The sequence below is a fragment of the Nerophis ophidion genome, linkage group LG04 (genome assembly GCF_033978795.1).
Source record: "Nerophis ophidion isolate RoL-2023_Sa linkage group LG04, RoL_Noph_v1.0, whole genome shotgun sequence".
Taxonomy (NCBI): domain Eukaryota; kingdom Metazoa; phylum Chordata; class Actinopteri; order Syngnathiformes; family Syngnathidae; genus Nerophis; species Nerophis ophidion.
In genome coordinates, this window is record NC_084614.1 from 42,199,136 (window position 1) to 42,224,023 (window position 24,888).

The 24,888-nt window shown below is 38.9% G+C and overlaps 1 protein-coding gene across 1 annotated transcript in view; it reads left to right on the forward strand.

Moving 5' to 3' along the window:
* jam3b (junctional adhesion molecule 3b) overlaps window positions 1–24,235 on the forward strand; it is a 105,621-nt gene extending 81,386 nt beyond the window's left edge. Inside the window, exons 2-9 of the mRNA XM_061898085.1 lie at window positions 5,927–5,995; window positions 6,074–6,187; window positions 6,258–6,410; window positions 6,953–7,155; window positions 8,933–9,032; window positions 10,579–10,708; window positions 10,798–10,852; window positions 14,392–24,235. Coding sequence (XP_061754069.1) covers window positions 5,927–5,995; window positions 6,074–6,187; window positions 6,258–6,410; window positions 6,953–7,155; window positions 8,933–9,032; window positions 10,579–10,708; window positions 10,798–10,852; window positions 14,392–14,427 — 860 coding nt within the window. The 3' untranslated portion in view covers window positions 14,428–24,235. The remainder of the gene's footprint in view (window positions 1–5,926; window positions 5,996–6,073; window positions 6,188–6,257; window positions 6,411–6,952; window positions 7,156–8,932; window positions 9,033–10,578; window positions 10,709–10,797; window positions 10,853–14,391) is intronic.
* The last annotated feature ends 653 nt before the right edge of the window (window positions 24,236–24,888 follow it).

Consider the following 24,888-nt stretch of genomic DNA (forward strand, 5'->3'; position numbering starts at 1 on the left):
GAGAAAGGAGGTGTTTGTGCTGCAAAGACTGACGTGGAGAATTCTCTGTCCTACATATGTGTGTCAAAAATATTTTGACTGTCCATCCATCCATCCATCCATCCATCTTCTTCCGCTTATCCGAGGTCGGGTCGCGGGCGCAGCAGCCTAAGCAGGGAAGCCCAGACTTCCCTCCCCCCAGCCACTTCGTCTAGCTCTTCCCGGGGGATCCCGAGGCGTTCCCAGGCCAGCCGGGAGACATAGTCTTCCCAACGTGTCCTGGGTCTTCCCCGTGACCTCCTACCGGTTGGACGTGCCCTAAACACCTCCCTCGGGAGGCGTTCAGGTGGCATCCTGACCAGATCCCCGAACCACCTCATCTGGCTCCTCTCGATGTGGAGGAGCAGCGGCTTTACTTTGAGTTCCTCCCGGATCGCAGAGCTTCTCACCCTATCTCTAAGGGAGAGCCCCGCCACACGGCGGAGGAAACTCATTTCGGCCGCTTGTACCCGTGATCTTATCCTTTCGGTCATGACCCAAAGCTCATGACCATAGGTGAGGATGGGGACGTAGATTGACCGGTAAATTGAGAGCTTTGCCTTCCGGCTCAGCTCCTTCTTCACCACAACAGATCGGTACAACGTCCGCATTACTGAAGACGCCGCACCGATCCGCCTGTCGATCTCACGATCCACTCTTCCCCCACTCGTGAACAAGACTCCTAGGTACTTGAACTCCTCCACTTGGGGCAGGGTCTCCTCCCCAACCCGGAGATGGCACTCCACCCTTTTCCGGGAGAGAACCATGGACTCGGATTTGGAGGTGCTGATTCTCATTCCGGCCGCTTCACACTCGGCTGCAAACCGATCCAGTGAGAGCTGAAGATCCCGGCCAGATGAAGCCAACAGGACCACATCGTCTGCAAAAAGCAGAGACCTAATCCCGCGGCCACCAAACCGGAACCCCTCAATGCCTTGACTGCGCCTAGAAATTCTGTCCATAAAAGTTATGAACAGAATCGGTGACAAAGGGCAGCCTCCCCCACCATCGCAGCCAACTCACCACCAGGTGGTGATCGGTAGAAAGCTCCGCCCCTCTCTTCACCCAAGTGTCCAAAACATGAGGCCGCAAATCCGATGACAGAACTACAAAGTCGATCATGGAACTGCGACCTAGGGTGTCCTGGTGCCAAGTGCACATATGGACACCCTTATGTTTGAACATGGTGTTTGTTTTGGACAAACTGTGACGAGCACAGAAGTCCAATAACAAAACACCACTCGGGTTCAGATCCGGGCGGCCATTCTTCCCAATCACGCCTCTCCAGGTTTCACTGCCGTTACCCACATGAGCGTTGAAGTCCCCCAGCAGAACAAGCGAATCACCCGAGGGAGCACTCTCCAGTACTCCCTCGATTTTGACTGTCATGAATACAAAATATTATATATTACACATATTGTCTGTTGAGCAATTTTATTTGATTTATTTTTTTAACTCCTGGATGATTTTTAAATGGCTGATTAAAACAAATTAAATTGATGCATTTTGGTGGCTGCTGCTGTTTTTTTTTTTTTAGTGCCGTTGGTTTTTTCATTTAGGAAATAGCAAATGTTTTCTGGTTCTGAAAATCTCATGATTACCATTTACCATGAATTCCCACTTTTCAATTGTCCAACCTTTATTATTTTAACTTCTACCACGATTTTCGTCCGATTTCAACTGTTCCACCATCAAAACATTGGTTAATGACATTCAAGCTATCAAATAAAAAATAATAGAACAATTCTCGGTTTTCCCGAAATTACCAGGAACCTTCTCCATTGGAAATTAATTGACAATATACAAACCTGAGCATACCCCGCATTTGTCATCCGATTTCTCATCCACAAACTGGACTATTGTCAATAGTTTGTACACACTGTTTAGCACATGTTATTTGGATCTTAGTAGATCAGACCCTTAGAGTAGATATTACATATATTATTTGTAAAATGCCCACTACTCCCCTCACCTCCCAGGGGGTGATCAAGGGTGATGGGTGAAATGCAGAGGATAATTTCGCCTCACCAAGAGTGTGTGTGACAATCATTGGTACTTTAACTTTAACTTTAAAAAAATATCTTGAGGGGTGGCAAATGTTTGTTGATAGTCTGAATAAAGTCACTGGAATTAGTTTGTCTTTTTGAAGTCCTTATTCTGACGAGAGTTAAATATAGTTTTGTATTGTGCACATGTCCAAAATAAATGCTGTTTGAATAACATAAAAACAAATCATTTAAGCAAGACCGGCTACTGCTTATGAACAAGACTACTGTATATATATTATTAGGGACAAGTGTCCTAAGATTCTCTATATGTTCAAATTGAGTTTTGGACCTTGTTACTAAAGTCTGCATGACACAGGTTGTCATCTTGTCATGATCCCCTAACAGACTGTGAGCTAATCAGCTTAGATTGTCTGCTTTAGCAAAGAACCTGAGACAATTGGGCATATCCATGTGACCACTGGCATTATTCAAATTATCCTAGTTTTTAACATTACACAGAACTTTATTAGTTATACCTTACCTAATGTTTACGTTGCATGGCTGAACTTCTCTGTGTATATACTATTTGCTAGCGCCTCCACCCACAGAAACAAATAGTGTATGACTGACAAGAGGGTTTACTTTGTTTATTTCACACTGTTAGAGCACAAACACGCTCAGGTGTTGAGAGCGATGCAAAGAGTGAGCCTGTCATGATCCTTAATGACTGTTTTGGTTTAGTGTTGTATTCTTGTTTTTTCAGCGCTCCTTCCTCCTTTGTTTGTTACTTCCTGTGGGAGCGCTGATTCTTTACACCTGTCTCCTGTTTTAATTAGGAGGGTTTATTTGCCAGCACACAGTTTTTTCTATGTGTGTTTTCTCTACGCTGCTCGCTGTGCACACCTTAGCGCTCTTTGTACTTTGATTGTCTGCATGCTAATTTGCCTGCTGGTCCTAATATAGAAACGATCTCTCCTGCACGTCGCCTGCTGTCTTTGCATCCCGGGGTCACGCTAAATGCAAACATGCGAAATCGTTACAGAACCCCCTTGCAGCCTGTTTGAAAGCGACAGATGAACAATAAAAACACAGATGGACATACCAAATTAATTTTTTTTTTGACAAGTTGCATACGAGGGATAGTTATTTCTAGAGCTGCAGTGATTGGTTATTTTAGCAGTGGAGGAATCAATCGATTAGTTTGTTTTATAGTGTCAATGCTAGGGCTGGGCGATATTGGCTTTTATTAATATCGCGATATTTTTATGCCATATTGGGATATACGATATATATTACGATATTTTGCCTTGGCCTTGAATGAACACTTGATGCATATAATCACAGCAGTATGATGATTCTATGTATCTACATTAAAACATTCTTCATTCATACTGCATTAAGATATGCTACTTTTAAACTTTCATGCAGAGAGGGAAATCACAACTAAGTCAATTCACCAAAACTGTATTTATTAAATACTCTTCATTCTCTCACAGGTGACTTTTTAAGTGAAAGAACAAATTAATATTGTTGCTACCTTTTTGTAGTAACACTTCTGCTGCATACTTTGCATATTGCTGTTGTCTGCTGAATATCTTCCCACTTGAAGCCAAACCACCGCCAGGATCCCCTGCTCTTTATTTTGGGCATTTATTGTTCTTCCTCCATTTGTGATCAGTTTCGGACCTTCTCTCTCGTAATGTCACAGGCTGTGCTCCGCTCCGCTTTGCTTGTGCAACCTGCCTCAGCTAACGTTCGCCATGCTGCTACTTCTCTGCTTGGCGAGAGCGTATGACGCTGGACGCGCAACAATATGTAACGTATATAAGAAGGTGGGCTTGTTTTACCTCTCTGTGAGAAGGAGACACGAGAAGGAGTGAGAAACGCCTGTTGTGTAATGCCCGCAGCTAAAAGCAACTTGACCTGCCTCAGCTAACGTTAGCTATCGGCGAGAACGTATGACGCTAGACGCGAAACAGTATGTGATGTATGTAAGAAGGCGGGCTTGTTTTTTGTGAGAACATATTATCGAATATTACGATATAGTAGAGACAAACCTGCGATATATCGTTTATATCGATATATTGCCCAGCCCTAGTTAATGCGTATTTTAGGGAAATTAGTTTAAAAAGTGAGGAGCTTTTGGCCAGTCAGTTAGTATGGCCAGAGGATCTCCTAAATGATTGGTCAAAATCCCCCAACATGACGACATGGCGCCATTTTGAGGCCAACTTTGAGACCGAGTTGGCCATGCTCTCTATACACACGGCTCTGTGTCGACGTATTTGGTAACCGCGTGTTCAGGGCGGTGTTAATATAACATCATTGTATCATTTGCATAATTGGCTAAGATGCATGTATCGGTTCACGCTAACATATAATAGACAACCTCATTGACAGGCTAACAAAAATTAGCACCACACTTTTTTTTAAAACTTGTGCAAATATTCACCAAATGAGGTTTGAATAGATCAAAATTGACAAATGACAGCAAATGCATTTCTACTTAACAGACATACAGTCAGCAAACTGTGAAAATGAGTAGTGACCTCTAACTCTGTACTACAGTACCAGGCCAGCTTGCTGCTCTCTAAACTTAGTGCCCTGTGTGTGTGTGTGTGTGTGTGTGTGTGTGTGTGTGTGTGTGTGTGTGTGTGTGTGTGTGTGTGCGTGCGTGCGTGCGTGCGTGCGTGCGTGCGTGCGTGCGTGCGTGCGTGCGTGCGTGCGCGCGCGCGTGTGTGCGTGCTGAATAACTACGGAAGCCTGTTGTATTTTAAACTCTAATTTAAAACACATAGCGTAGTCATATTAATGAGAGCACATATGTATACAGCAACTTGAAGATGAAGTGTCACCTATATATATATTTTTTTCAAAAGGTTGTCCAAAATTTTACTTGTCAATCAATGTATGTATATGAAACACTGGAAAAATTGCTTTGGTTATCGTTGAATTAGATTTTTGTCTGGCCTTTTGGAACATAATATTAATGTAAACCCCATTGTATAAGGGAGGAAACACTACCTACATCCATTATGAACCATGACAGCATTATTTATTTTACTCATCAGAACATTCAAATATATACAGTAGATCAACAGCTGATATTTATACGAGATGACGGTGGTACACAAGTCATAATGTCATTAACGGAACACTGTTTTTAAATCCTATCGTCAGTTGGCAGAACAAAAGAGACTCATATATTCCAAGTGTCTGTATTTCTGCACATCTGACCTTGCATCTGAGAGCGTGTCAGATCGTTATTACATGAAAGTGTTCACGAGCGTGAGCTGAGCTCCGAGGAGTGTTTCTTACTTTGCATTATTCCGCAACAGACATAGATTTTGCATGGATTTATTTGTGGACCAAAAGCTGTCACGATGATTCAGCTGTGCCCTCTACGCGGCCAGTGTTTTTGAACCATCAGGCCAGCATGGGCAACAGCATCAGGCCCACAGAGCAAGGAAGAGAGAAAAAGGGCTCGGCAGGCAGTTGAACTACTGGCATGGTGAGCTTGCCCTGAAAGAGCACATGCCTCTGTGCACAATTATCCACTGCATGGAAACAACTCCCCTACCCTCCTCACACACACACACGCACACACACACACACACACACAATGGTTTGACGAACACAACTAAAAATGGAAAATGAACAGTTACAAAACTAGGCCAAAGAGCGCCGGAACGTTAAGATCATCTCAGTAATGTGGGCTTTGACATTTATCTCCTCCAACTGAGTTTATGAAATTTCAGATGAGCATATGTTGGAGTGTCCCCAAGGAAAGTCTTTAAATGAGCACAGCACATCGGCGCATGTCAGCTGGTATTGTGCAAATAGCGTGTGATCATCGCTATCGTGAAAATCCATGCAACGGAAAGTCTTATTTCGCATGGCCGTGTCTCTTTGTTTTGTAGGCTACTTCAGCGTGTTAGCGGTCGTACTGAGGACAGACAACAACTCACCATGGACAGATGAGTTTGACAGTAAGCGCATATACAAAAACATCTTTTTTTATCCAATGTTTGTGGTGACAGCGCTTCTGTTTTTTCTCTACCATGCAGGAATTGAATTATCGTGTTTGATCGACTCGATTTCCACTAACAATCCCAGAATCGAGTGGAAAAAGATCAAAGCTGAGGGACCGAGCTATGTTTACTTTAACAGGAAGGTTATAGGTAACTAAAGAGCAAACAATGAAGTTCACTGTGTGTAAAGCATTTATTCACTGACAAATTCTTTGTCCAGGTGACTTGGAAAACAGAGCGGTCATCAGAGAGCCAGCCACGTTGGTGATAACCAACGCCACCCGATTGGACACGGCAAAATACCGCTGTGAGGTCACAGCTGCTGACGACCAGAAGTCTTTTGACGAGATTGTGATTGACCTTGTTGTTCGAGGTAATCTCATTGACCATTGATTTATCTGTTCTAGGCTTTTAAAGGATATATAAAAGACTGGCTGAGATTATTCAGAATTCAGACTAATAATAACGCTCAATTATTTTGCCCTTAAAAGAGAGACCTTGCCCGGTGATTCACACTTTGGATGCGGTAAGATGACACCGTGTTGTAGGTCGCACCAACCCATTGGCATACATGTGAGGATGTGTTGTGACCAGGCTGGACCTACCCAGCTGCAAAGGCATGTTCTGGGCTATAAGCGGAAACTTCTGAAACTGCATCTGCTCTGAATTGCAGTGCTAAAGAAAGCAAGCGCCACATGTTTTGGTGGCATTTTTTGGCACCGCTCAAAAATCTTGTTCCAGTCCAAATCATGAACCATCCCTGGTATCGTTTTTAAAGCATCTTTGTCACCAACGTAGGCTGGTCAGCATCATGTTACATCTACACCTGCCTGTTTATCAGCCCAACTGCGTCATCCAACGTTGGTTTAGATGTTGTACTATCGCCACAATGATCTTTTGTTTTCTGTCTTGCAGTTAAGCCGGTTATTCCAAAATGCAGCGTCCCCAAATCGGTACCTTTCGGGAAGTCAGCAGAGCTGAGTTGTATAGAGGAGGAGGGTTTCCCGAAGTCTCAGTACCAGTGGTTCAAGAACAAGGAGGAGATTCCTGACGACCCAAAGAGTAGCCACACATTCTTCAACTCCTCATACACACTCGACTCGGAAACAGGAATTCTGGTTAGTATGTGTGTGCATGTGTTTGGACAAGGGCATGCATAAGCGGGAAGGGTGGGGCAGGGGATGGTGGCCTGACGCCCACGGGTGGGGGCAGATATTTTGGGGAGACAGTTGATGGTGCAAGAGGGTCACAAGGGGAATCTGCTGTCCTCGCTGGCACATTCCTCCATGGAGTTGCTTTGGAGGACGCTGCTCCGTCCACACCTCCCAAGGCCCCCCTGCCATCCTCCATGCAAGCCTCTTGGATGTAAAATATCACACCGCACTGCAGCGTCTTACTTTAGTGTAAGCGTAAACTTCCGACGGCATTTTTGAAGCAGTTGTTGTAAAGTAATTAGCTTTGAATGTGATTCATTCTGCACCTACTCTATCACCATTTCAGGGTTATTTTTAGACTGCGCTCCACTCGTGGGATAGTAATGCAAATCAACCGATATAAGTCTATAGAATTAGTGTGTGGGGAAATTAGAGTGAGGAAATAATGATTTGATACCCTGCTGGTTTTACAAGTCCACCCTTTTAGAAAGTTATTAACAGAAATGTAATAACTTTGTAATGTAATAACCTAATAACTCAACTTACGAGTACCTTAACTTACGAATATTCTGACATACAAGGTGTGTCTCTGGTTTTCTTTATGCTTTAAATTGGAGGTATAATTTAAGTTACGAGCCTCCGAGCCGCTAGATGGCATATATAATGCCAAAGACGACAAGCGGTAGAAAATGGATGGATGGATGGAAGGATGTCAGTAAGATCCCCAAAACATCCAGTCTAAATTGCTAGCATTACCTTACAGCTAGAGATCAAAATACCTTTGTTTCTCAATCATTTAAAACCAAACCTTCAGCAGTGGTGCATCCTCCACAGTCTTCCTGCCTAAATCCTGCTGCTGAAGCTTGCGCCTCCACTCGTGGCTTGACTTAATGTGGGTGTCTCGGGGGGTCTTTTGCTGAGCTGGACTACAAAGCTGCAACGTCATCGCTGTTCCCACTGCTGCCTAGTAACATTCGCATCCAGTACATCGCCTGAAATCGTCAACTCCTTTCTGCCACAACACAAGCGATGGCTTAGCTAAGAATGTCTGCTTTTTTAATAAATACATTTTTATACAAGCTTCCTGAACTCAAAATTACTCACTTGATTAAGAGAACTGAAAGTAACATCAGTGAGTTGTTAGCATAGAATTAGCAACTCCATTAAATACAGCCATATTGCATTTAGTCAAATAACATGTTACACTGATTTAACAATAAAAAAATATAAACAGTATCAGGTAAAATAATTTAAGTAACAGGACTGTTTTGAGATTTTGGCTCACTGTGGAAGGAAGCTGAAGTATAGAACAAGGGAATGCTACTGACAGCCCGGGGGGTTAAATCCAGCCCATGAATGACACTTGACTGGCCTGCGAGTTTTGCTAAAAAAGCCTGAAAAAGACTAACATTTTTGCAGCAAATTCATTTAAACATTACAGGTTATCCTTTGGTAAAAACTCACGCAAACACAGGCAGAAGATGAGAAAGCTGAGGTTCAAACCCAGACACATGCTATTACTTAATAAAAGTTGGTGTAAATTTTATGTTGATAGCCAATGTAAGAGACACTGTCAGTTAAAGGTAGATTATTGTGAACGCTATTACAGGCTGTCTATGTAGCAGTAGGTCTAAAACTTTTCCAAGTAAGATATTGTCATTACATTGTTAAAAAGAGGTCTACACTTTTACTTATTTCGGTTGTGTGCCCCTTTAACACTGACCAACTTCTCTTCTCATAGAAGTTCATCTCTGTCAGAAAAGAGGATGCGGGCGAGTACTTTTGCCGAGCAAGAAATGATGCAGGATATGCTGAGTGTCCGCCGCAGAAGATGGAAGTCTGTAAGTGTTTCCACAATGCACAGTCTGTGTTTTAATCAGTGCACTTTACTTACACTGTCTTTTGAGTGCTTAAGTTCACAGTGACTACATTTCCACGCACTGAATTAGTCTTATTTCTTAAATCAGGATTTACACAGAGCAATAAAAAGCATCAAAAGTCACTCAGTTGATTTTGTATAAATTAAGGCCTTAAATGACTTTAAAAAGCATTGAATACGATGTCGAGAAACATTAAAAAATGTATGCAATTGTCGGACTAGGCTGATAAATCAATCAATCAAACGGTAAATGAAAACTAACTCTTAACTAACTTTTTTGGGCTGCGGCTTGTCTTCGGCTGCGCCTTTCAAATTTGTCACCACAGTGAGGGTCATACAATACTGAAGCATCGACGCATTATCAAACACAGAAAGTGATACGGTGTCCCTCGATGTTTGTCACTTTAAGAAAAAAACATGTGACCGATAAAACTGCTGTGTCGTTTGACTGTGAAGCGCCTAATTGTGTTTATCTGGAAACGCTTTATTTGGCTTACACAACAAACACTGGAATCTAAGTAAGATTGAATATTTAAAATAAGGGTGATATTTGCTTATTTTCTGTCTGATAAGATAATTATTTCACTAATTAGATTTTATGTTGGAGTGTTTTACTTGTTTTAAGGGTTTTGGTCTCAAATGATCTCAGTAAGATATTACAGCTTGTTGCTGAGATTTTATGACCTATATTGAGTAAAACATGCTTGAAACTAGAATATCAACTGATGCAAAGCTGTGTCATTAACACTTGCAAGTATAAAACTACTTTTTTAAAGTGATAATTTCTTACCTAAAGCATGAAAAAAAAATCATGATGCCGAGCGCATATCATTATGTCCAGATAATGACACTAGCATTTACTTAATTTAAGAATTTTTTCCAACATATTAAGCAAAAATTTATTTTTTTTTTTCTACCAAGAAAAGTGCACTCGTTATTAGTGAGAATATACTTATTTCAAGGTATTTTTGGGTTCATTGAGGTTAGCTAATTTTACTTGTTTTGGAAAGTCTTGAAAAGCCGAATTTTCTTGTTCTATTGGCAGATAATTGTGCTTAGTTCAAATAAAATACCCCTAATTATAGTATTTTTTTTCTTGTTTTTGAACACTGACACGATTCGTACAATAAGAAACTAAAAGACGCTTGTTGCAGGAACTTTTTTTTAGCCGTCCGTTAGGATTGTGATTGAAACTTCATCTAAACCGAATTATGTGAGTGTACCGTCGGTCAGCATCCCAGCGAGAGTGGAAATATTACTTTAAGTGTTTGTTTTACTTTGGTTGGTTATGGTTAGTTACTGGGTAAATGTTGCGGTCGTCATTTCCGGTATGTGCGCAAATACCATTATAGATTTGGGACAGTACAAAGTGTAATTATTAAAGTGTATGATGGAAGTATCCCCTTTGAGACACTGTCATGGTTTGGAAACAACTGCAAAACGCGAGTACATGATGTGCTTTAACAAAATATCATAGTTAGATTCTGTGTTTCACCTGTTCTTCACAGATGATATTGATATTGTGGGGATTATACTCGGAGTGGTGGTGGTGGTCGTGGTGCTCATATGTATATCAGCAGGGATCTACTGTGCATACAGAAGAGGCTACTTCGCAAGTCAAAAACAGACGGGGAACAAGTAAGACGCGCGCACATCTTCCCACACAGATGAAATGTATTCCTCTGAATGGATTATATTGAAGTGCATGTGTATTCTGTGTGTTATAGTTACAAAGTTCCAGCAAAAGGCGATGGCGTGGACTACGTCAGGACTGAGGATGAGGTTTGTAAATAGTCAATATGCAAGAGATCAGACGATTAGTCCACATTGTCCACTGAAATTTGAAATGACCGATCATGTAATGAAAATAATTATGAAGACTAAAAATAACCCATGAATACAAAAGCACAGCTTAGTTGACTTTGTTGCAATCGCTCCTCCACAGTTTTGTTTGTGATGTACACATGCACTCTTGGGCAGTTTTTGATTCTGCTGTAAAACCATAATCTTAGACATCAATGTTTACCACAGAATGGGAGGAATCATAGGTTCAATCTGTGTACGGTGGGAAAAATAATTACTTAAAAAGTTACAAAATCCGGATGGGTTTAAAGTACCAGTAGAGTGGATAACAAGTTGACTTTATATGCTTAATTGTGTTTCATTGCATTCAATAAACCATATCCAATCGTATTTACAATTCACAAAGTTTGTCAAAACACAGTCTGAAATAGCACAAAATGCCACAAATTTATTCAGCCATTTTTAATATTCCCGTTCAAACACCTTTGGTAATTTGTATAGATTCTACGTCACTGGAGTAACGCTTCTTCACACTGACCCCCGTTATTAGATCAGTCACACTGGAAATACGCAAACATTTGAAAGAGAGGTGGTGTCTATCATTCACAATCTTTATGTAAGACAAGAATACATATGCTTAGCTTTTTTATGCATTCGAAATTGTAAATAAATAGCTAACAATTGAGTCAACAGATCGAGGGTCCTCTGTTGCGCTCAACATACCCTCTCTAAAACATCCAGATACCACCAACAATACTCCATTTACATGTCATGACCTGACAATTAACCAAATATGAGTGATAATGTTATTGAAACTTCATCCAAACAGAATCATGTGAGTCAGTCGGCACCCCAGCACGAGTGGAAATATTACTTTAAGTGTTTGTTTTATTTTGGTTTGTTATGGTTAGTTATCAGGTAAACGTTGCGGTTTTTATTTCCGGTATGTGCGCGAAGACCATAATAGATTTGAGACAGTAAAAAGTGTAATTATTAAAATGTAGAAAGGAAGTATCCCCTTTTGAGACCCTGTCATGATTTGGATAAGACAAATGCAAAACGCTAGTGCACGATGTGCTTAAAAAAATATCATAGTTAGATTTTTTGTTTCACATGTTTTTCACAGATGATATTGATATTGTGGGGATTATACTAAAAGTGGTAGTGGTGGTCGTAGTGCTCATATGTATATCAGCAGGGATCTGCTGTGCGTACAGAAGAGGCTACTTCGCCAGTCAAAAACAGGTCTTCTAAACGGAATTATGTGAGCGTACCGTCGGTCGGCATCCCAGCGAGAGTGGAAATATTCCTGTAAATGTTTGTTTTATTTTGGTTTGTTATGGTTAGTTTGTATGTTTAGAACCTAGCAATACTGTGGATGCTAGTTTCACAATAAAGCTGCATCCAAGTTGCAGTTGACTTTCTACAACTTATTGGTCATCCTCTTTGTGTTCAGCCTTATATCTATAAGGTTCTGGATCATATTTTTTCCCAAAGTAATCGTTGTTGGCTCTCACAAAGTCTGCTTGATAAGCATTGTTGTTGATGAGCAAAGGCTCTTTGGTTACTTCTGCTACGTCACACATGACAGGCTTCCTCATTTTCACTCAAAATAACTCGGGGAATCTCCGTGAACTTGACATCATTTTGATTATAACTATTTAATCGCAAACTTTGGTAGTCTTTTGGTGTCATAAATCATATATATATGATAATAACTTCAATATAGAGGCAACTTGTTTTTATACTTGTACTTAAAATAAATATTTCCCCCACTTTGAAAGAAGCTTTTCATATTTGTGTTTAAAGTAAGCTCAAGCACCCCCGAGACCCCAAAAGGTACAAGCGGTAGAAAATGGATGGATGGATTGGTTAATTACTACATACATGTTGTCAGTATAGGGTGTCCCGATATTGGAAGCTTAAGTATTGGCCGATACCGATACTGATTCAATACGATATCAGCACGAATCAAACACACTAATATTATTTGTAGTGTGCAGTGTTAGCAAAGGGTTGAAATTACTCAAAAAGAGAACAATGATAATTTTATTTTTTAATGAAAAAAACTACCTTATTTGTTATTAACCGTCCAGAATTGAACTATGCGTTTTTTAATTATGTTAAAATGGAGTGGTATATGGGTTTAGGGTTTTTTTTGCGACACCTAGTGGCCACAATAATTCAGGGCGTGAAGCTTATGATGCAGTAAATTGAATGATGTGGACACGTTTGATACAGGCTGATTTCTAATACACTTCTCTTTTGGAGATTTTGTATATGTAAGGAAAATTAAATAATTTTAAATTACAACTGCTCAATTAAGCACACGTATATCTAGCTTGTGTGCTATTGTGTGCTTAGCTGTTGTGGAGTTGCTAGCTCCTAGTACCATGTTTACCTTTTATAAACTACCCAAAATATCAGTATGAGATTAAGACACCCTAAATTTTCAGTGTCTTTTTTTGACAAATTTAATAGTTGACAATGGCTGACTTGTTTTAACTTTCCTAATCGACAAAATAAAAGTATTTTATGTTGAAAAGTTTCAATTTATTATTAGTTAACTCATTGTTGGATATAAAAGTTGAAGGAGGTAGGCCTTTTTTTTTTTTTTGGACACAGTCAAATCATTTATTAGTACAAGATGGATAACTTTTTTGGAGTCCCCAGTTGAATAAAACGATGTTGTAGGTATTGTTATGGAAATCATTTTTCAATATCGAAATGGAGACACAAATTGACAATGGATATTTTTTTCAATGTTTTATGTTCTACGATTTAAAATGAATACATAATGCAATCTACTAATAACAGTTTCAATCAATCAATCAATGTTAAATTGATTCAAATGATTTTTACATATTCATATAGAGGCCAATATATTTGGGGTGATGTCAAATATGTTAGTAGACAATAGATATTTTTTTTACGTTTAAAAATCTACAATTAAAAAAAAAAAGTAGTTTTTGTTTTATGTAGAAGAAAATGTAGATTATCCAAGTTGAGGCCAATATTTAGTTGTTGTTTTTTTTCTAATGAAGTAAAAAAAAAAAAACGGAGACGAGGGATTTTTTTTTGCGTTTGAAAACCTTCAATTTTTATTAGTTTGTTTAACTTGAGGGGGATAGTGATAGACACCAGCCCTTATCGCTGCTGTGCAAATCACACGTCTCTGTCAGGTTCCCCTATGATTGGCCGAGAGCCCATTCTCATATAGCAGTTAGTTAACTTGTAAGTGTATCAATTGGAAAAATGTATTAGTTTGTAACACAACAGAAAAAAGCAGAAGAGATAGCAACCTACACTTAACAACACAACCTGAGGACCACTTTGATTTAAAACACAATTTTGTAAAGGATATATAGGTAGAGGGGCCCGCTCCATCTCTCAGTTTGAAGGTCTTTGGTATGTAAAAGACCCCCTTAGGGCCTCTTAGAGTAAACTACCAGAGAGATACATGACTTTACTTGTGGGGTATCACTCGTTTTTGAATGATTGTCTTTTGCTCTCTGCAGGGTGACTTTCGGCATAAGTCTTCATTTGTGATCTGAACAAGGCGAGATGACATTAAGGTGCCAAGTGAAACGTGACGTGCGGGACCGGCAGTCTACGTTTCATCACAGAGCCGCCACAGTTCAGGCTGCGAGCGCTTGGCATGACTGATATCCAACTTTCCAAATCCAACAGTTTGCCAAAGGTGACAAGATTCGACAGGACGACAGTTTGCAAAACATTTCACAGGTTTTATTTTTGCCGGCAATTTTAAATCTTTTTCTCGGCCGACTTTCAAATTTTTTGATGGCAAAACTCAAAATTCACCATTATCAAAAAAAATCCAGACACATCACCACACGATGCTTCAAACTTTTTTTTTCTACTGTTGAAATTTGTCACTCTATTTTTGATGGAAAATATTTTAAATGCCTATAGATAAAGGTTTACTTTTTTAAATATTTGTAAAATACTAACTGTGTTTTTTATTCTAATTATTATTTACTTGTGGGTTTAAACATGTTACTTTAACTACTTTGCATTTGCTTGTATGCATTTATACCTTTGCCATTGGACAAAAAGAAGGACAAACGGAAGTAGCCTCGCGTCAGCATATCAACATGTGGTTCATGATCGGCGGTTTAATTTAACTCTCCGCTGGGATCGCCCGGGTTCCGTTGTCCGAGACCTCCAGTTTTGTTTGTAGATAGTCTTAGCGAGAGGCTTTGAAGAGTGCCAGTCAAATGCTGTGAAACACTGTACATGATCAGTGCTGCGTTTTCTTGATTTTAAGTGTCCTTCTCTGCTTGCTGTTCAATTTGTATATATCGGATTTACTGTAAAGAGTGTTGCTGTCACGCCGTACGTTCAGTATTTAACCGTCAGAATATGACAGGCTGTGTAAGTTAACCTTCCAGACCCGAAAACTAACATGAAGGTACAGTTTACACTAAAAAATAAGGGCGCACCGATATATTTTCCGAGAACAGCTGCTACGTTACAGAAGGTAGCGGTCGACATAATGTGTGGGACAGAAGTGTGGATTAGAATTTATCATCAGCATTCTGAGTGGGGCTTGATGGCAAATATGAGAGTATAGCTTGACAAAAAGTGCAATGTAAAAAAAAAAAGTCAGTAGATTTTACTGTACAATAAAACACTGGTAGCTCACTTTCCAAAATGTTATCACAAAAATAAAAGTAGTACTTTTTTTCCATTTACAGTAATGCACTGTATAAACAACGATCGTATATTTTATGTAAAAAAAATTAAATGGCAGCTTTGTCCCTAGGATTTTACCTTAAAAAATGTGGTACCTTTTTCCATTTACAGTAATGCACTTTAAAAACAAACAACCATAAATGTTATGATAAAAAAAAAAGGGCAGTTTCGTTACTAGAATTTTACAGTAAAAAGAAGTTGTACTGTTTTTCCATTTACAGTAAGCACTGTAATAAAGGTTAAAGATTTTATAGTAAAAAAAAACAAAAATCTGGCAGCTCCGTTGCCGGAATTTTACCTGAAAAAAAAATGGTTTCCATTTATAGTAACGCACTGTAAATGCAAAAAAAAAAACACGTAGATTTTATGGTTAAAAAAACAACTGGTAGCTCAGTCAAAATGTTTTACCATAAAAATAAGAGGTATAATTTTTCCATTTACAGAAATGCACTGTAGATTTTACAGTAAAAAAAAATATCAGCTCGGTTGCCAGAATTTTACTGTAAAAAGAACAGTGGTACATTTTATGGTAAAATTCTGGCAACCCAGCTGCAAGTTTTCTTTACCGCATAATCTTCAGAAAATGTCCAGTGTGGCTTTTATTACATTGCTCAAGTAAAATGGAAAAAATACAACATACCTAGAGCATAACAAATAGCTAAGGTAGAACAAAAAGTAACATTTGTGTCAGAGGCGAGGCAACAAGACAAGCAGCAATAGTAGACACATGAGAAGTGTCGCTCTAAACGCTGGTCGTTTATACTCAGGAGAGCGGACTTCTATGGTTTGTCCTTCAAGGTGTTTCTCAGTCAAACACACCATCAGCAGGTTCGCCATGTTTTCATGAATACATTTCCACCGTTGAGATATTATTTTAACGCCCATCGACTCGTTCTGCTTGAGTGTGGTGCAGGCGAGCAGTGCTACTATGCTCATACTGCTTTGCCAAGTTTGTGGATGAGTCCTTTCTTTCACTCCATGAATATCATCCACTTCTCCCTCTCAGCACTGTCCTTCACACTCACTTTCTTCCTAAGTTACGTCCATCTCTGGCTGTACTCTAATGCTAGCGAGTAGGACACGTTGTTTCGGTCGGGTCTTTCAGGGTTCACTGACATTTGCTACGCCACATTTCTTGTAGTATTTTTTTCGGTCAAATAAGCAACAAATCTAGCAGCGTTCAGTGTCAGTCTTAAAGCTGGGTGGGACAATACCGTGGTTTGGGAAGACGCTTTAAAATTCCATGCAATCTGATTGGTTGAATGTGAAGTGGATTATAATTGTATAGTGCTTTTTCCTTTATGGCTCAAAGCGCTTTACATTGATAAACCCATTTTCTACATTTAGGCCAGTGTGGCTGCAGCTGGGAGCAAGGTGGGTGAAGTGTCTTGCACAAGGACACATGGACAGTGACTATTATGACGGAAGCTGGGTATGAACCAGGAACCCTCAAGTTTCTGGCTGGCTGCTCTGCCATATAAGCCATGCCGCCCATTCATTTTGGGCATAATAATGCACAAGCAGGTCAACTTTTTCAGTCTTGTAATTGGCCAAAATGTTTTTTTTTTGGACAGAATTTGTTCTAAAACACCATAGTGATGAAACTGTTTTTTTTAAACTATCCATGTTTATTTGAGCATGAACTAATTTAAAAGCGATTGCTGGTGTGCCTGGTTGCTCTGTTGATCTGTAGACAGGAAACAAACAAAAAACACAAAATAAAAGGCATGACAGAAATAAGTTAGTGCGTAATCCTGCTAACTGACAAACACGTTTAAAATAGAAGCACAATATATGACCTAGAGAGAAACCTTATCTAGTAACCTGTTATCAACACAGCCTATATTTAGTTGGCATCTGCAACAATGGAAATGTATCAGTAAAACACATAAGAGTATTATTTATAGTTGTGACTTAAAGGGGCGGAGATCAAAGTTTCTCAAGGGTCTGGAGGGTTGACAAAATCACTCATTATTTTCTGTTGTTTTGTTTAGTCTGTAGTGAAGTACAATCCGGCATTTTCCTGCTGCAGCCGCTGTGCTTCAAAACATGACTAATTGTCCAGTGGCGGGCGGTGTGCCTCCTTGCTCCGCCCCGTAGCAGAATGAAGTGGATGCAGTGTAACAATATCCTATTCAGAGGTGATATCATACACACAAGGCTGATAGAAAGGTAAGATGAAACAACATTGATGCACGCGGACTCGTGTGTTCCTGAACAGCTGACCACTGCCTGTTTTTTTTGTTGTCATGCTTCCAAGCGCAGTAAACAAAAACAAGACTATTTCTGTCAATTTTATGCATACATAGTTATGAATATTCTCTGTGAGTATTACTTGGGATTCTGATTATCAGTCATGGTTAGGAGGACAAAATTAATTTGGTGTTTTTGTTCAAATCAGGGGTGTCCAAAGTGCGGCCCGGGCGCTATTTTGACTTTTTATTGACCCTCAGTGAATTGTCAAAAAAAGAATTCATTCTATTCCAACAAATCAGTGTCATCTACTTCTTGTAAATCCTAGAATAAACCTACAAGACACGTCTAAACTATTTATGTTTGCCAAAGGTTTTTCTAAGCATTGGAGTGATAGGAGTGAATTTTTAGCATAGAATTAGCAAATTCTAGCCATATTGCATTACCGAGATTCAACAAAACATTTGTATTCTAAAATAAATGATTAGGTAATAGGACTGCTGACATTTCCCACAACTGAGAAATGAATAAGTGAAATTACTTTCCTTCTTCCCATGGCCTGCAGAGGACGTGAATGATGCAACTTCCTGTCTAGATCATGTGACTTGTGGAATGTTCCACATTTTAAAGGGGTGTTGTTGGGAGAGGACTAAGTGAAAACCTAGAGACACAACTAAAGTGTGAATTTTAACTATATTGTTTTAAGAAAACAAGCTTAAGGAGGAACTGCACTCTTTTTTGGAATTCAGCCTATCATTCACAAACATTATGAGAACATGCTTTTTGCGGTTTAACATACAAAAATCGTCTCGATTTTGGCGGCCAGCACTGCAGCTAATGGAAGCAATCAATTCTGCCTCTTAAATCACTTCTTAAAACATTCAAAAACTGTCAACAATACTTAATTTATGTTTCGTAACCTGTATAATAACCGAGCAGCAGCGACATTGTTATTTTAGGAGTGAAAACTGAAGAACTTTTTTTCCAGCATAGTAACACATCGCCATGCTACGGTATTAGCCAGAAAAGCTAGCTATGGAAAGAGATAAACTAGCTTCTACGTCAACACAAAACGCGTTTGAGTTTGTAATGCACAATGCAATGCGATAGGACTGAAAAACATGAACATCATATTATAGTATCTGTAAAGTATTAGCCCATATTTCATGTTTTGTTTGTATGTACTGTAGTTGTAATAACACGCATGACGTGCTACATGTGTCATGTACAATAACAAAGTGTAACTCTCTCAATGCATAGTTGTGCGTTGGGTCCAGCTGGCTATGGAATTTTTTTCCGGTTTATTTGGGTAACCGCTACATTTATGTCGAAAAAGCACGGGTCAAGTTTAGGTCTGGATATCGTTTAAAAATGTCCGATACCAGTACCCTTAAAACGATACCAATACTGAGTACTTCATTCGATATTAATCATGTGAAAATAATGCAACGTGTTGCGTGATTGTCACCACTCCCCATTCAACACTTTTACACAAATACATTTTGAAAGTGATGAAATATTTACCAAATAATTGTACAAACATGTACAACAAAGTATTATTTCGGCTGTGTAATTAACAAGCAAGCTAAGCTAGCGTTAGCTCACATGCCGAAGACATGCCCAAAACGATTTACTTGACAATACATGTTTTAACACACAAAGGACGGCTACTTTTAACATAGTACCCATTTATTACCTGAAGTTATTGACAGTTGAGCAGTGTTCTGTTGAGATGACGATGCTGGTGTTGTAGAAGCCGGCTTTTATAAACATAGTACAGTTCTCCACCCTTAAAGGCCTACAGAAATGAGATTTTCTTATTTAAACGGGGATAGCAGGTCCATTCCATGTGTCATAATTGATCATTTCGCAATATTGCCATATTTTTGCTGAAAGGATTTAGTAGAGAACATCCACGATAAAGTTCGCAACTTTTGCTTGCTAACACAAAAGCCCTGCCTTTACAGGAAGTAGCAGACGATGACGTCACATGTTGATGGCACCTCATATATTCACATTGTTTTTAATGGGAGCCTCCAACAAAAACAGCTATTCGTACTGAGAAAACGACAATTTCCACATTAATTTGAGCAAGGGTGAAAGATTCGTGTTTGAGGATATTGATAGCGACCGACTCCCAAAAAAAAAAAAAGCGATTACATTGAGACGGATTCAGATGTTTTTAGACACATTTACGAAGATAATTCTGGGAAATCCCTTATCTTTCTATTGTGTTGCTAGTGTTTTAGTGAGTTTAATAATAACTGATAGTCGGAGGCGTGTGTCCACGGCCGGGTGTTGACGCGCAGTGTCTCAGGGAAGTGAACGGCAGCTGTATGGGCGGCACAAGCTCAGCTGATCTCCGGTAAGAAGCGACTTTTTACCACAATTTTCTCACCGAAACCTGCTGGTTGACATTCGGTTGGGATCCATGTTCGCTCTGATCCATAGTAAAGTTTCACCTCCGTGAATTTTAAACAAGGAATCACCGTGTGTTTGTTTGGCTAAAGGCTAAAGCTTCCCAAGTCCATCTTTCTACTTTGACTTTTCCAATAGTAATTGAACTAATTGCAAAGGATTCAGCGACACAGATGTCCAAAATATTGTGTAATTATGCGGTTAAAGCAGATGACTTTTAGCTGTGTGTGTGTGCAGCGCTCATACTTCCTAAAAACCCGTGACATCACGCGTACACGTCATCATTACGCGACGTTTTCAAGAAAAAACTCCCGCGAAATTTAAAATTGCAATTTAGTAAACTAAAAAGGCCGTATTGGCATGTGTTGCAATGTTAATATTTCATCGTTGATGTATAAACTATCAGACTGCGTGGTGGGTAGTAGTGGGTTTCAGTAGGCCTTTAAGTTTGCTCCGTGCCTGATGAGGTGTGTAGTACAACCATACCTATGACCGTTTCGCTGCCGGCATCTCGGAATGATGATCAGCCAATTCCGCACTGCTACAACTCGCTTCACCGTCATACAAACTATTGTTGTTGCTGTGGTGAATCGCTGTGAGCAAAACCATAGAAACAGTCATTTTTTCTTGATCTGGATACAAAAAGGACCGATCACAGGTATCGTTTGACAGACACAGTTTTGATACTACTTGGTATCTGGTTGTTTCGGTCGATACCTTAAAGGTATCGGATACCGATACCCAGCCCTAGTCAAGTTCCACATTTTCAGTGCCAAAGTAACTTTCAGCTCACTGTCTCGGCTTCAGTCTGCTCCAGCGTTTCGCCCTTCCTTCGTGCTCGCTTTGAGACGCAGTAGTTCATCCTCAGGTAAGGTTGGGAATGTGGTAATCTGAATTTTCCTTGCTCATTTCTGTTTTCAATTGCACACCATATTTACTCCCCCTCTCATCCACAGTATGGAGTGCAGCTGGCGCGGGGCAGAAGCACACACCATGAAAATACTACTAGGATAAATGACCAAAACTAAACAAAAAGCGCTAGACACGGCTAGGAATAATACAGACTGAGAAAATGTAAAACAGAGGAGCAAATTACTAAATAAAAACGCTGGACGAGGCTAGGAAAAATACTTCATGAAAAGAGTGAAACAGATAAATTGAATGTAAACTAAAGGCGCTAGACAAGGCTAGGTATTGTATACAGGCAAACCTGTGAGATGCACGAGCCAAACTTGAGAGTTTGCTAGTGAGACGAGATAGGACGCATGCAAATAGCAACAGCGTTGACCACAAAGTTCCGGCGCTAACAGGCCGTCAGCACCCAGGTTGTATAGGGCAGTGGTTCTCAAATGGGGGTACGTTTACCCCTGGGGGTACTTGAAGGTATGCCAAAGGGTACGTGATATTTTTTTTAAATATTCTAAAAATAGCAACAATTCAAAAATCCTTTATAAATATATTAAATAATATTTCAACAAAATATGAATGTAAGTTCATAAACTGTGAAAAGAAATGCAACAATGCAATATTCATTTTTGTGGACATGTTCCATAAATATTGATGTTAAAGATTTCTTTTTTTGTGAAGAATTTTTTTTAAATGAAGTTGATGAATCCAGATGGATCTCTTACAATCCCCAGAGGGCACTTTATGTTGATGATTACTTCTATGTGTAGAAATCTTTATTTATAATTGAATCACTTGTTTATTTTTCAACAAGTTTTTTGTTATTTTTATATCTTTTTTTTCCAAATAGTTCAAGAAAGACCACTACAAATGAGCCATATTTTGCACTGTTATACAATTTAATGAATCAGAAACTGATGACATAGTGCTGTATTTTACTTCTGTATCTCTTTTTTTCAACCAAAAATGCTTTGCTCTGATTAGGGGGTACTTGAATTAAAATCTGTTCACAGGGGATACATCACTGAAAAAAGGTTGAGAACCACTGATACAGGGCACCCTAATCAACTTCAGGTGTGCACTCCATACTGTGGATGAGAGGGGGGGTAAATAAGGTGTGCAAATAAAAACAGAAATGAGCAAGGAAAATTCAGATTACCACAGGGAATCCTCATTTGTCCAGAAATAGTCGTCTTCGTTTTCTTTAGTACCAGGTCTGCCATGATTAGAACACACACTTGCATTGCCAGAAGTCGGAAGTGTTCTGGCAATGATTGCAATGACCAAAATAGGGTAAATATTGAACATATTGTTATGAACGTGTCTGTCGCTACACAGACTTGCAGTGTGTACTGTATATAAAACGTTGATGGGTTTTGAAGTTGTTTTAGGTGGCTTTGAAGGCTACAATGGTGACTCCCATTAGCCACGTTTTCCAAGTATTTTTTAATCATTTTTAAAATCTTAAAAAGAAAAGAAAATGCGTGTGTTCTTGTTTCTCTAATGATTGTGAATGATAGGCCAAATTTCCCCAAAAAGTGTAGTGCATTTTGGTCAGCGGCGGTAGGAAACAAGTGCTATTTTCGGGGTTTAATCTAGTAGAATTAGTCAAACAGAAAACACTGGTAGGTATGAACAATACTAACCTGTTTATTATCAACCATCTGGAATTGACCTACGCTATCTTTAAGTTGAAGTGGACTGGTATTTAGGTTTTTTTGTCGACATCGAGTGGCCACAATAATTCCTGAAGCTAAGTTCGCGACGCAGTACGTTGAAAGATGCGGACACATTTGTTACTGGATACTTTCTAATAAGTCTGCCTTGGAGATTTTGTATGTGTAAGTAATATGTCATCATATTTATTTGATACATGTTTATGTTGACAAATGTGCTGTTTTAGAGTGAAATGTTGTTTTTAATTCTGTACACCTACGGTCTGGCTTGTCTGCTATTGTGTGCTCAGCTGTTGTGTAGCTGCTAGCTCTTAGTAGCCTATAGTCTACTATGTTTACCTTTTGTAAATGAGTAAAATACAAGAAAAGACCAACCTTGTGTGCTTATTGGAGGACATTTAGATGTCATATACTTGCGTTGGAGATTTTAGATGCAACGTGATATTGTTTGTTTCTGTTAATATTGGACCGATATCAATATCAGATTAAGGCACCACTTACTCATTTCCCAATGCTCAAGGTAGTTTAGATTATGATTTTAAATTGCATTTATTGAATACAAAATGAGATCAGTTTGCAGAACACTTTTCTTAAAAAATATTTTTTTACAGATTGGTCATTTATATTTGCTTGTTTTGTCACCTGTAACACATGTTTTGTTCAGATATCCTATTATGTTTTGACCAACGTTGGATTAGTTTTAGCAACTTAAATGTACAAAATGTAGCCATGTGGCTTACGCGTCCTATTTTTTCTCTACTCAGTGGCCCGTCTGTGCTTCAAGTTTGGACACCCATGTTTTAAATATTAAACTACCAACAACAAGAAACAGCTAAAATGAGTTTACCACAAATTCATTTCAGTTGACTGATGGATGAAGATTGAGGTATTTCAGTCACGCACACAAACACACACACAAACACAAACACACACACACTCTTCATTTATACAAATTTCATTCCTCCCAAGTGCCTTCTGCCTTTTTAAAATAGATCGCCCACTTCTCTGCGTGAGCGTTCATATTTTGCATCCACTTACTTGGCGTTTGAGAGGAATGATAGCACTGCAAAATTCATGCGCAAATTTGTAAATATGTTGGGGTTTTTTCATAGATTAGACTCGACATGCTGAAGTAGACCAAGGAATATATTAGTGCCTAAATAAATATAGTGGAGGGGAAATATTTTTGGTGAGGACACATCACAGTATCCAGCAAAAGAATATCCAAAGCAGGTTTGTCATGTGGAAAGTTGTGTGACATATTCACAATCTTTGGACAGATGCTATCAACATGTTTAAGGGCAATCTCAACCAAGCTGGCTTTGTACTTTGTCTTTTATTATTCACTCTTGTCTGATTTTTGAGGTCTGAACTCATGAAGTAAAATGTCTTGGATCATTGTCCATTCTCAAACCACTTTATTTGTGATGAATAAAACTCACTTCCAATATCACTGGAGAGATTTGTGTTTTATTGCACACTTTATACAGCATTACAATTGAAACATGTTATAATTTATTATACTGTGAATATATTTTAATCGATTTTTTTTAATTTTTTGGAATATGTTAAGATTTTACCCAATAATTTATATAAACATAATACATAATCCATTATTTTTAAATTACAAGATTTTTTTGAAATAATCTGATTAAAATAGTGATTATTAATTTACACATATACAATATTACAAAAAATATTGTGTAATTTGATATATAATGTATAATAATGATATATATATATATATATATATATATATATATATATATATATATATATATATATATAGGTATGTGTTTGTGTGTATATGTATTTACACAAACATATATATACATAAACATATATGTACATATAATGTAGGCCCTGTGATTAGGTGGCGACTTGTCCAGGGTGTACGCCGCCTACTGCCCGAATGCAGCTGAGATAGGCTCCAGCAACCCCCCGCGACCCCAAAAGGGACAAGCGGTAGGAAATGGATGGATGAATATATTTTGTATGTGTATGTGTTTGTGTATTAAACAGAAGCTGGTCCTTTTAATTTCATGTATGAATTTCTGGTATCTACTAAACAAATCGAATGAATAAAGAATAACATATTTGTTTTAT